The 12,910-nt window shown below is 39.5% G+C and overlaps 2 protein-coding genes and 1 pseudogene across 5 annotated transcripts in view; 2 read left to right on the forward strand and 1 right to left on the reverse strand.

Moving 5' to 3' along the window:
- The window catches only part of dennd6a (DENN/MADD domain containing 6A), a 27,437-nt gene extending 20,571 nt beyond the window's left edge, over nucleotides 1-6,866 (reverse strand). The window contains exons 1-3 of the mRNA XM_088337632.1: nucleotides 6,440-6,866; nucleotides 817-855; nucleotides 694-736 (exon numbers count right to left, since the gene is read on the reverse strand). Coding sequence (XP_088193758.1) covers nucleotides 694-736; nucleotides 817-855; nucleotides 6,440-6,679 — 322 coding nt within the window. The 5' untranslated portion in view covers nucleotides 6,680-6,866. The remainder of the gene's footprint in view (nucleotides 1-693; nucleotides 737-816; nucleotides 856-6,439) is intronic.
- LOC148363665 (U2 spliceosomal RNA) lies at nucleotides 4,000-4,124 on the forward strand (annotated as a pseudogene).
- Nucleotides 6,867-8,695: 1,829 nt separating the features above from the next.
- The window catches only part of slmapa (sarcolemma associated protein a), a 56,864-nt gene continuing 52,649 nt past the window's right edge, over nucleotides 8,696-12,910 (forward strand). For 2 of the 4 annotated variants that reach the window (XM_088337634.1, XM_088337633.1), the window contains exon 1: nucleotides 8,696-10,231. In XM_088337634.1, coding sequence (XP_088193760.1) covers nucleotides 10,034-10,231 — 198 coding nt within the window. In that variant the 5' untranslated portion in view covers nucleotides 8,696-10,033. The remainder of the gene's footprint in view (nucleotides 10,232-12,910) is intronic. The other 2 variants (XM_088337635.1, XM_088337636.1) reach the window with 1 other exon arrangement.

Here is a 12,910-nt window from a genome sequence, read left to right on the forward strand (position 1 = left end):
ATTACTAATATAATTTAGGTATCGTAAAGTTGACCGGTGGTGGCCAGATAGTAAAAATATGTGGTTTATCAAGGGAAATTGCATCCGAACATTATTTTGTTAGGTAGCAGTAAAGACTATTAGAAAGTATTCATGGAGACATCATGCCAATTATTAATGGCCATACCCATCACCTCAGTCCTCTAATTTTTTGTGTTTTTTATTTTTTTTTCTGTGTCTTTTTAGAACACTGAATTTATGGGGATGGGTTCTTGAAGTATCTCACTGTTATATTTGATTTTCGCCTCTTCTGGTTTCCTGACTCCATGAATCAGCAAGGAGTCAAAAATACGTACGAATGGCCAAAGTTCTATGATAACATATACTGAAGAGCACAAATAAACATGCACACACACAACACACACAGAAAAAAAGGAGCAATGATGCTGTGACTAAGGATCACAGATCAGATACACTGAGCTCTTAAGAAAATAAAAAATAAAACATTTATAAATTGTAAAAGAAACAAAACAAAGAAGATAAAATGTTGAAAAAAATGGAAAACAAATGTGTTCCATTTTAGAAAATGTAAAAAAAAAACAAAAAAAAAAACAACAAAAAACACAATTTGACTGGTATATTTTGAACTTCTGAGGCAATAAGATGGCAAAAGTCCAACTGCAAATACTTTAAATAACTTAAACAGAAACTTACCTGAGTTGGAGTCCGGGAATGATAGGTAGCATATGCTCATTTTCTGAAAGCAAATAACAACTATATGAGGATTTGTGTGAACTGACCGGATTGTTATACATTAAACGCGTCGGCTTTACTCACTTCTTTCTCTGACAGCTTGGAATGATGCGGATAAATCACCTGGAGGAAGAATTTGGACATTTTGTTTTTGCAACTTATTACATTCAGAAGAGTAACACCAGGACATCAACCAAATGGAGCCCTCAGTCACTTTTATGTTTTTGCACTGAAACCTGGAACAGTAAAAATTTTAATGGAAAATCAGCGAGTAGGTGTTTGTGTGGATCCCTGATTATTTGCCTTAGTTCTAAAAGGAGCACCCAGTTGAAACTTGAATTGAATGTCAATTTAGAACCTGTAAAGCATTAGCCTGGAAAGACCAGACTCATTTGGGAGTCTGAGCACTCGGTAAACAATCCGCTTGAAAAATCCAATCAACGAAGAGCGTAATTTATTCTTATGCACACTTTCTATGTATTTGACAACACACTACGCATGTTCAACTAAGATTATGTTTTTACCAAAATAAAAGTGCATGTGACCATTCTCCATATTATATTTGTGCCATTTTTTACAGTATAAAGAATAAGTACAAAATGTTGTGGACAAATTGATGTATTCATGTGAGTTGGGGTTAGTGGCTGGCATTAAAAGTTTTACTTATCCACAAATGAGAAGAGTTCATTGCATATGCTTATGAATCGAGCTTGGCCGTTACCGCCGTTATCAAGCTGCATTTTTTACGAGAATATTGCCATGCAACATAGAAAATGTCACAGTTAATCTAATGTCAAGTCTGGTCTTACAATGAGTGTGCAAGGAAAGTTTGTACTGAAGGAATGTATCCCTGCCACAGAATTTTTAGCCAATGGATGTAAAACTGACAGGGTCCAAACGGTCATCCATTGAGAGTTTTCATTCCTGCATCCGGACGTTGAGTTTGAAACACGAGCTGTGGGCATGTGTGTACTGGGGCTCTGACGCTTGCAGACATTGGCAGCACTAACTAAAGCAATCATATATCAGTATCAGAAATTATTTTTCCCCCCATTTTATTAACACTCCACTTATTGAAACATGAATATTTTGTTTGTTTGTTTGTTTGTACATGATTCAATTGTTTGTTTGTTTGTACATGATTCAAATTGAATCTTTTCAGTATCAGAAATTATTTTTCCCCCCATTTTATTAACACTCCACTTATTGAAACATGAATATTTTGTTTGTTTGTTTGTACATGATTCAATTGTTTGTTTGTTTGTACATGATTCAAATTGAATCTTTTCTTCCGGCGCCGTCACGAATGGCAGCCACTCCAGCAGCTCCGGTGTTATTTTCGATTGTTCTCGATTGTTCTCAGCTCAGGGATGCTGCTGGAAATGTGAATTTCCCTTCGGGGATGAACAAAGTATCTATCTATCTATATTAAAGACAAATCAACAATGAATGCTTTCTATTCGTGTTTAAAGGAGCAGGACGGGATTTTGAACTTTCATACTCTGGCTTCTGTCTTCATTGCAGCCTCCGTAAAGCATTATCGTGATGAACATACAAGTACATGCATGTCGACAGACTCGAGACAAATGGAAAATTGAAACAAAAGTGGGTCATTGGAAAGGGATCAAAAGCACAAAAAAGATGGCTTACAGAGGATTTGAATCATATTAAATAAAACAGGGAGACTAAATTGCCGACCCAAACGTAAATTGATCTGGTATATTAGCAATGGGCTACCTATAATTTTTTTGTACAATTGTAAATACTTTGGGGCAACTTACACGATTGATACTGTGTTACAAGGCCAGTTGGAATCAAGCACGGGGATATAAAAGAGATCGCCTCACAAAAAAATAAGATACTTGCAATTCACAATTCTTTTAATCATTTTCTTTCGGTGTCGTTGGTGCATGCACTTAAAGCAATAATGCACTTACTCATGTAAAATAAGCAGGCAGCTTCTTACTTTCAATATTTCCATGACTGTTGAGAGTTGGTTGGATATTTCTCCAGTGTTTCCCTTACTTAAGAAGATACTGGCAAGCTGCCAGCTATTAATTGTTCCCACGAGAGTCTCATTAACTTGTATTATTACAAAAATATAATAATATTTTAAAATACATTAAAAAAGAAAGTTAAAGAAAATGATTTTTAGATTGCTCATTATATAAATGATCGCAAATGCCATTATGTACATTTGAGCTTAGCATCTCAGTCAGTCAATCAACCCCTACCGCGTGCCGAAGCGCACACAATCACTGGTTGTTGCGGTGTTGGTCCCGCCCCGCCTGCAATGTGATTTGAAGGCTGGGTAAAATGTGACATTAACGAGCATCACATTTCCCCCAAGGGAAACATTTTTCGACTCTGAGCGACCAGAAAAAAAAAAGTTTAGCGGCAAGCGTTCCGCGCAGAAAACCTGCCCAGCATCTTGCGCGCGACAAGGTGCCGGCATTCTCAAAAGAGCTTAAAAACACAGTGCTGCCATTGCAAGCAATTAGAAACATTTGCTCAGAGCAGGAAAATGCCTTGGTAGACATGGGCCTAACTGTAGCGCAAAAATGATTGTTACTATTACCTCCTATAAACCATCAAAGAAGAGCCACCATCCTGCCATAGCGGCAATAACAAAAGCAGAAGTACTGATATTTAATACAGTAATTTACCAAATAACCGATATGAGTATTATTTGCTGTGCCTTAAAGTAGTATAGCATCGGAGCAAAACTAGTTATTTTTAGCCTGTATGCAGATTTTTTTTGCATTAAACTGCTTTCTCGTTTACCATGCTTTCTGGGTTTGATTTGTTCAGTGTGTTATTGCCTTTCATTACTAGTGTATTTATTAAACGCAAAACTTCGCACGCCACCTTTAAGGTTGCCATTTTCAACACACACTGCAAACAAGCTTTAATTATAATTGTCAGTGTTTGGGTGAGTTTTATTCGGCGAGTTTGTATTTTTTACTACTTTGAGAGAGCAAGTAAAAGAGCTTGGATAATAATTTGTTGCGAGATTCTCTGTTTCTGTCTTTTCCCAACATTATTGATGCACAGGTGAAGAAGTGGAGAGACTGTTTGACCTATCAGAATGCAGAACAAAATGCACTATGCAAATCTAGGTTTCCTGCACCATGATAAAAAACTGTGTGATAATGATATAAGCTCTTTAGCCTTTTTCAATGTTATTTGCACCACAAGTAGTCTAGAGGTAAAATATTGGCACAGCTGTGCCGCAATTATGAAATTCACGTTCTGGACTTGTGTACTATTTATGAAGTTACAGCAATGCTGTAAATTTGATTTTTGCAATTGGGAGGTGGAATAAGAGCTTGCTTTGTCCATTCCACGCATCGGCCCGGTATTGCAGTACCTCCGGGAACGGTGCATTCGCACTGATCGCTGCTTGGCTCTGTGGCTAGGACCTTGACTCAGCCTCTTGGCTGAGAACAAGTGTCTCGGCCCCTTGTCTTTGTAGCGTATTATGATTTGACCGATAACGGATAATGGATAATTGATGAAGAATATAGAACAATAAACCTTGCAAACCCTAACAGAACGACCCACGTTCGAATTCCATTGTGTACAATGTATTGCGATTTGGGCTAGCATTGATTATCGATTGAGCAATGATTGCTCAAATAACGAAGCATACCGTAAAACTTGTGTAGTAATGCAAACCGATAAATACTGTATGCATTTCCAATCTTATACACTGTATTCTGTGTTATATAAATTATAAGGCACACTTACAAGTTTCTGGCCAATTTAGTGGTTTTTAGGTGCGCCTTATTGTCCAGAAAATATGGTATGTAAAAAGAAAAAAAATGTTATCTGCTCTCTTCAATTGACATCAATGAATGCTAGTTACTCAACGGAGCACTAGAAGAAAGCAAATATATTGACAAATGGCATTCTTTTACAGTATACTAGAAAACATTTCACGACACACTAGTATGCCCTAGGGCACTAGTTAAAGAACAATGTTTTAAAGGGACAGTATTTATTATTTAGCATCTCCTAGTTGTAAAAAATAATTCATAAATAAAAATAAAATAGGGCAGCACGGCGGCGCAGTGGTTAGCGCTTGTGCGGCACAGTTCATGTCATGGGAACCTGTCGTGGGTTCAAATCCAGCTCCAGACTTCCTGTGCGGAGTTTGTATGTTCTCCCCGTGCTTGCGTGGGTTTCCTCCGGGCACTCCGGTTTCCTCCCACATTCCAAAAACCAGCATTTCAGGTGAATTGGCCGGTCCAAATTGTCCCTAGGTGTGAATGAGCGAATGAGTTGTCTGTCCCTGTGTGCCCTGCAATTGGCTGGCAACCAGTTCAGGGTGTCCCCTGCCCACTGCCCGGAGATGGCTGGGATGGGCTCCAGCCCCCCCGCGACCCTAATGAGGATAAGCGGTACGGCTAATGAGATGAGATGAAAATAAAATAAGCAAACACAAATATACAATTTATAACTGTGCATGTTTAATAGGTCAAGAAATTTGCGTTCGTTTTACATGACATCACCTAATTGTCCATCATCCTGCTGCTTTGGGTTAAACAAAACAAAAAAACACCTCGTGATAGCCTTGGCCAAAAATACGAGAATGATGCAGTTTGTTTACTTTGAGTCTCTGTAGCCCGTATTCTCCCTTGTACTTTCTTGCACTCATTTTCAGTTGCACTACAGAATAAAGCGACATCTAGTGACTTTAAGGAATCATAATGTCATTCTGTACTGAAAAGTAGTTTTCTTTTTTTTTTTTTTTTCTTTTTTTTTAATATTTTGGAAAGATATTTGCTCGGAATGTATGACACATATTCATATAAGTTAAAGCCAAAACAACACTTATTGTCAATATTATTGTAATCTTAGCTAAAATTCTAAAAAAAGTTAAATACATTTAATCGCCTTAAACTGTGGGCAGCACGGCAGCACAGTGGTTAGCGCGTGTGTGGCACAGTTCTGAGGTCGTGGGATCAAACCTTCCTTTGTGGAGTTTGCATGTTCTCCCCATGCTTACTTGGGTTTCCTCCGGGCACTATGGTTTTATCCCACATTCCAAAAACATGCATGTCGGGTTAACTGGCTGGTCCAAATTGTCCCTAGATGTGAATGAGCAAGAAAGTGGTCCATGTCTGTGTGCCCTGCGACTGGCTGGCAACCAGTTCATGCTGTTCCCTGCCCGAAGATATCTGGGATGGGCTCCAGCACCCCCACGACCCTACTGAGGATAAGCGGCGCAGATAATAGATGGATGGGTCTTTAATTGTGAAGTAAAACAGTAATTTTGTCCTTTAAGTTTCCCCACAACCATAAAGCCATTTAAACTAACAAAATTTGTCAAACATTAAGTATTATATTGAGCTTTTTGTTTTCCCCTTAGAATGTTTGTTTATTAATTTTTTTTGTCATTTGGATTGTTTGTACAGTTTGGTTATAACGTTAATGCAACATGGCGGTAGATTTTTTGTATGGAAGTGTAAATGCGTTTAGTTAAATAAAGCGTGAAAAAAATGTTTTCTTTTAACGTATGCTTACGCTAATAATGGTGGCTATTAAAAACAAGCCACACACATGTAGTTAGTGTTTCTTAATCGAGAAAAAAGACAGAAATAAGGACTAATCAGAAGCCTATAAAAAAAGGAACTTTTGGAACAATTCCCAGCAGATTCCCTTCCCAGGATGAGTAAACTGACCTCTGCAGGTCTTTCCTCACCTCCACTGCCTGCCCCAGCTCCAAGTCGAAGCCCACCACACAGATGCAGTGCAGCCAGGCCGAGAAGCGATCCCAGGGCAGCAACACTGTTTCCCCAACAGAATCATCGTCATCGTCGCCACCGGGCCCGGCGGGCAGCGTTATCTCCTCGGCCGGGGAGATACTACTAGCGTCATGCTCGTCTAGGTCCTCCGATTCCTCCACCGGCTCGCCAAGCTCCTCCGGGCCTTGCAGTGCCATGCCAAATGGCCCGACACAAAGAATCGGGAAAATATTTATTTTTTTCCTCTACTTACGAAAGAAACCAATTCTATTTGTTCTTTGTGGTGGCAAAGAAAACAATTACAGAGCAGTAGTACAATGATAGCGATGTAGCTTAGCTCCCAGAGATGCTCCAGCCTCAACGTCATCCGCTACGTCATTACGCAAGGACGTTCTCCCGTTGCATTAAAGGAACAGTGTGGACCTTTTCACCAATAAATTTCACTGAATTGTGTTGTGCAGTGGCTCCCAACGTGGTGCCTCCGGGCACCACTGGTAACATTCATGTCAACCTCAGCCAATTGCTCCCCCTTTTAAATGACTGCTGTTTCCCTTATTAAGTGATACAAATACAACGTGGCACATATTTACTCACAGCAAGACAGGCTACACACATGTGAAGTCAAGTCAAGTCACATTTATTTATATAGCCGTTAATCACAAAAATGGCTCAAAGGACTGCACAGGATTACAGAGTTAAAGTATCACTTTGGTCCCGCGGAGAGCGCCTTGAGGCTGTTTTTATAATAGTATATTGCATTCTTAAAATCTTTTTTTGTATTGAACATTGCATCTTTACATCTAAAATAGGCATATATGATCAAATGCTACAAAATAAACAATTTTCAAGGGAACAGAAAGTGCTACAGAAATACAGAAAAAAAGTAAAAATAATAATGATAACATGTTTAACCCAACACAAGGGGCAGATTCTTAGGCATATTATATATCATTTGCACATTGGGAATGTTCACCGTATTAAAAGATTAAAAACATTTTTTTTGAAAACATTTCTAAAAGTGGGAAACATAAAATGTGGTGGGAAATAAGTATTTTACATATTTGCAGGTGTACACCATACTTTGGTGAAAGCAACATCGCGGCGCGCTCTTCCCCCTGAGATCCGATCTGCAACCTCAGAGGAAATGTTTAAATCTAAGCTTAAAACTCACTTCTACTCCATAGTATATGAATAACCTACTCTTCTCGTCGGCTGAAAAATAGTCTGTGTAATATAGTGTAATAATCTGTGAAGCCCTTTGAGACTCTTCGTGATTTAGGGCTATACAAATAAAAATGACTTGACTTGACATTTGTACATATTTTTGCCGACAATGGATGGATGGATAATAATAAAATGATATTAATTAATCAAATCAAGTAAACATCTTGCACATAAGTTCATTGATTTTTTATTTTGTTTTACGAAAAAAATAATTAGAATAGCAAATAATATTTTCTAATTTTAAGTATTATTTTTCTTATTTTGTAAAAAAAAAAACACACACATAGTAAGACAGGTTTAAAATATAGAAATATCCCAAATTACATCTTAATTATTGACCAAAATGAATAACTCGGATTACCACGGTGGGCACATACAAACAAACAAAAAACTTGGTGTACTGTCAATTTAAGCTACACAATAATTTGACCTGGGCAGCACAGTTAGCGCGTGTGCGCCACAGTTCTAAGGTCTTGGGAACCTCCTGTGTGGGTTCAAATCCAGCTACCGAATTTTCTGTGCGGAGTCTGTATGTTCTTCCCGTGCTTGCGTGGGTTTCCTCCGGGCACTCCGGTTTCTTTCCACATTCCAAAGACATGCATTTCAGGTGAATTGGCCGGTCCAAATTGTCCCTAGGTGTGAATGAGCGAGCGAGTTGTCTGGCCCTGTGTGCCCTGCGATTGGCTGGCAACCAATTCAGGGTGTCCCCTGCCCACTGCCCGATGATTGCTGGGATGGGCCCCAGCACCCCCGCGACCCTACTGAGGATAAGCGGTGCAACCAATGAGATGAGAATAATTTGACCTTTAAAATGTAACAAACGTGAAATTGGTCCCAGAAATTCGTAAATATTGTTTTTGAGTCGATATTTAAAAAAAAAAACAAGTGTTCCTCGTCTCAAAAATGTTGGTGCTGCTTTAGCTTTTAGAAAAAAAAAAAAAACTTCTAGCCACTCAAACTGTTCATGGGGACCTTTGCTATGCACCAGGTAACATTCTTGTGTTTGTGTAGTGTTTTTTCTAGGCTTTTTTCTTTGACGATATTTCATCAAAATACAAAGTATGTAATTAAAAAGAATAACAATGCGTGATTTGATGAGCTCAGCAGCCATATGAAGTTGATGTCATAGGGTACGTAAACGCACCACCGCCAGCAGTCGGCTCTCTGGTTACACTATGGCGGCGGAGACCCGCAGAGGAGGACAACTTCTAGATTCCGACCAGGAAGCTGCACCGAGGCGACGCCGGTAGTAGAGAAGTTGGAGACGCGAGCCGGAGCACAGAAAGTGCATAAGATCGCAGATCGGCAGGCCTACGCCGTGTTTTATCCCTGGATCCAAGCGGGGGCGCTAAGGACGAAACTCCCCCGCTGGTTTATTTTTCCGCCGACTGTCACTTAGCCGGTTAGCTGCTGAGAGCTAGCACCAACTCGATAGTAGCAGAATAACTGGGTTTAGCGCCTTTCGAATGTGACTAATATGGCATTTCATTCCAACTTGGTAAGTGAACTGGTCGAAAAGGGTGCGAAGGAAGCCTCTCAGCGCCAGGGCGATAAGTTTGCGAGTACTTATTAGCCTAGCCGCTTAGCCTAGCAGCTTTAGCGTTTCACTTGTCCACTAATACTGGCGAGCTTGGCAATTAGCACCCACCACCCTCAGTAGACTGCACGGCTAATCCTGACCTGGAAGTGTCTTTAATAATAGTTCAACGGGTGTTTTGTAGAAGGAGGAATGCAGTAATTTAATTCTACCTGTCAAACAATCTAGGCGTAACTGCGTGTCCTAGCTACCTTTTATTTTGTAGCTTGTGTCAGGAGTGTCAACTGCAAAGTCCTTCCTAGCGATTATAAACAAATATAAATTTAAACTGAATGTGTGTGCACTTCTACTGCAAGAATAAGCGCTTGGACGTTGTCTTGGCATATTTCTCGTTGCCACCCGGAGGTAAACAATATTTCACGTTGTAGTGCGGCAGGAACATTCATTCTCTCAATGCATTAGTATATGAATAGTTTGATGGACGTTGAGGGCTGTTTGCCAGACTGCCCCTTCTTTACTAAGTCATGCATGTGCTGACATAAGGCACCCCTTGCCCGACTGTCGTTATGCACATGGATGGGCATCGTTTTTCTACCTGACTTGTGTCCAAAGAAGGATGTATATTATTTAGTGCCTCATCCCACCCCCAAAATAAAGTTCAACTACTGTACGCCACCGCTAGATACTGTTGATTATTCAATTGGGGTATTGGAACACGTCGTCTGCCACTCTGGATCAAGAGAACCTGTCCCTCGCGTCTGGTTGGAGTAATACTCTGAAGCCAAAATCAATGCCTTCAGCGCTTGCAGTGTTCGCCTGTCGACCCAACTCGCACCCATTCCAGGAGAGACATGTGTACCTGGACGAGCCTGTCAAAATTGGCCGGTCGGTGGCTCGCTGCCGGCCGGCCCAGAACAACGCCACCTTCGACTGCAAAGTGCTGTCGAGGAACCATGCCCTGGTTTGGTTCGACCACAAATCTGCTAAGGTAAGACAAGGCGATGATGGAAATGTTTCAATAGCTGCTTTGATAATGGATTTTAGATTTACACGACTATAGTTGCATGGAGTAAAGTTCCTTTGATCCAATAGATAAGTGACCTGATGTTTTTGTATGGACGGACGGGATTTGTACCCACCAATATAGAGCAATAATTTTTTTGTCCCCACCAATATTATCCGATCACTTAAAAAATTTGCAATGCTATGATCAAACCTACGCCCTTTGTAACAAACCACATCTCCTCAAATGTTTTACATTTACATGATTTTGTGTTAACCCATTTGATGAAAATATTTCAAATTATCATTGAGAACTTAAAATGTATTAAAACTTAGCATTTTTATCTTGTTTGCATCGTTACATCCCTATTTCTTGTATCCCTGCTGCCACTCCTTTCAAATTTTAAGGATTGTTTTTGTTTTTTGTTTGCAATAGACAAGTATTGGATTGATTTTTTTTTTTATTTTTTTTTATTTTTATTTTTAATCTGGGCAAAAGAACTACATCAAACAAGAAAACCATGATCCTGCATTAAATGAACCAAAAAGAGCCGTAAAAGAACCATTACATAGGGAAAGGTTATCTCCTTTTCTCTTATAAATTTCAGTGTTTAAGGGTCTCTGCACTGGTACGTTGTGGTTACCTGCCTGATAGGAGCACAAACTAAACTCCTTCTTTTACCCATTTTCTCCCATCCCTATCAGTGTGGATTGCAATCATTTTTTTAAATTTAAGGAAAAAAAAAGTAAATTTTTAACCATTTCACATGTGTCCGTTTGTGTACTTGTCGTTTGGGGTTGTTGCGTGAGGCAAAAGGAAGTTTTTTTTAAATTTTGTACTGAACATTGAACTACGACCCAGGGCCACCATGCATCTTTGGATTTCTCACAGTGTATAATGAAAAAAATATATATCACCATTTAAGCCACTCCATACACTCAAAAATCTTTAACTGTTTGTCTTGTCACCTTAAACTGAACTAGAAAACTAAACAATTGCTTTACAGATAGATTGAGTTCATCAGGTTTCTGGTAGGTAATAACTACGTTTACATGCAGGGATAAAGTCTGGATTTTGGGTGAGATCCAAATCAATTGTATAAATGACAAATGAGCAACCGAGTACTTATTATGTGTCCGGGTAATCTGATTAAATGGGCAAAGTGGGAGTGACATCATTTCGCAAATGGACATTGTTTCCACATTTACCTTTTCACATAGTGGACAATTTCATTCTTGCCAGTCAAAAAAAATCAATGAATTATCATGCTTGTTTTCTTTTAGCTCCAAATGTGTGCTTCATTGCTGCCTCTCTTGTCTGCTGGTACATTGCTTGCTAAAAGCGTAGCCTTACACTATATGTGGATGTATTCCACTGGAATTTCACCTTGCGGACAGTTAAAAACGGAAATGTCCCAGATAACCAATCAACAAATACACATGTGGCTCGGCTTGTTTGGCGAGTAAGTTTGCGTGCATCATTTGTCTCTGTACTAAAGTCCACAGTTCTTTTGCTCTACCAATGAAGAAAAAATATATCCCACATGGGGGAAACTGCAGAATGCGTGTACATACACAAGTAGTCGTAAAATCCAAGGAATATCACAACTTGTTTAATTGGACTTTTTGCGGTCAGACCAAGGTCTGATTTCCGTGCATGTTTACATGGATTTACAAAACCTGAATTCGGGGAATGGTCTGATCTCAATGCATGCACATAATTTTAGCCTATGACTCTATAATCTAGCCCTTAAAACCACAAATTTGGAGCCTCCTACTTAAGATTCAGGTCTGTAGTACTGCTGTTGGCAAGCCCTTCAAATTTGTTTCATGGCCTGTTTAGAGTCTTGAGTCATTTTTAAATTAGCAGCAGGCCAGTCACTAACACACACCCTTTTTTTGTAAAACTGCCACGCACGGCTTCTGCAAACCTTAAGACTCCCCCTGAGTGTAAACGTTTTATTAAATTTAAAAAAATTTGGTCAGTTCAAGGGTTCACCATTTAAAAACTGCCATGCAGTCCGATGCTGTGTTCTGGAAGCTGATAAATCATAAACCAGCACCGGAAATGTCCCTTTCACCCAAGGGACGGTGTGTTAAAGAAAGACACACATGCTGTTTTCTTCATTATTACACAGCCATAAGCAACTATTCCTAGAACTGGTTGCACTGTATATACTTATGTGACAAAATATTTGTTACTCAACTTAAGTCATGCCTACTTGACAAAGTACCTGCGACGCATTAATCCAGAGAAGAAAATGGGCTTTGCTGAGTCCAACCTTATTTCCGACAGTACACCTTCCTACTTGTTCTACACAAGTCATTGCTTTTGCTCTTTTGAAATTGCTTGTAACACATGAAAATATGTCTTTGTCTTTCTGTCTCTTCTTTACCGATGTTGTAAGAGACGTGAGATGCTTTTTCCTTTTCCTGAACCTGATTGGCTTGCTGCATACGGAATAACCCTGGCAAAACCAGTAAATGTATTGTTTTGTGTGTTATTTTTTTGCATTTCTTTTTCTTGAGGGGCGGCTTGAGTTGGCCACTATTTTTCGACATGCAATGCATAGGTGAACGCTGTCAATGTGTCGTAAGTGTTGAATTACTCAACAACTTTCACAACTAAAATTTCATTTCCTGGTACAAAGCAACATGTAGCCTG

The sequence above is a fragment of the Urocampus carinirostris genome, chromosome 6 (genome assembly GCF_059441175.1).
Source record: "Urocampus carinirostris isolate Australia breed hairy pipefish chromosome 6, RoL_Ucar_1.0, whole genome shotgun sequence".
Taxonomy (NCBI): Eukaryota; Metazoa; Chordata; class Actinopteri; order Syngnathiformes; family Syngnathidae; genus Urocampus; species Urocampus carinirostris.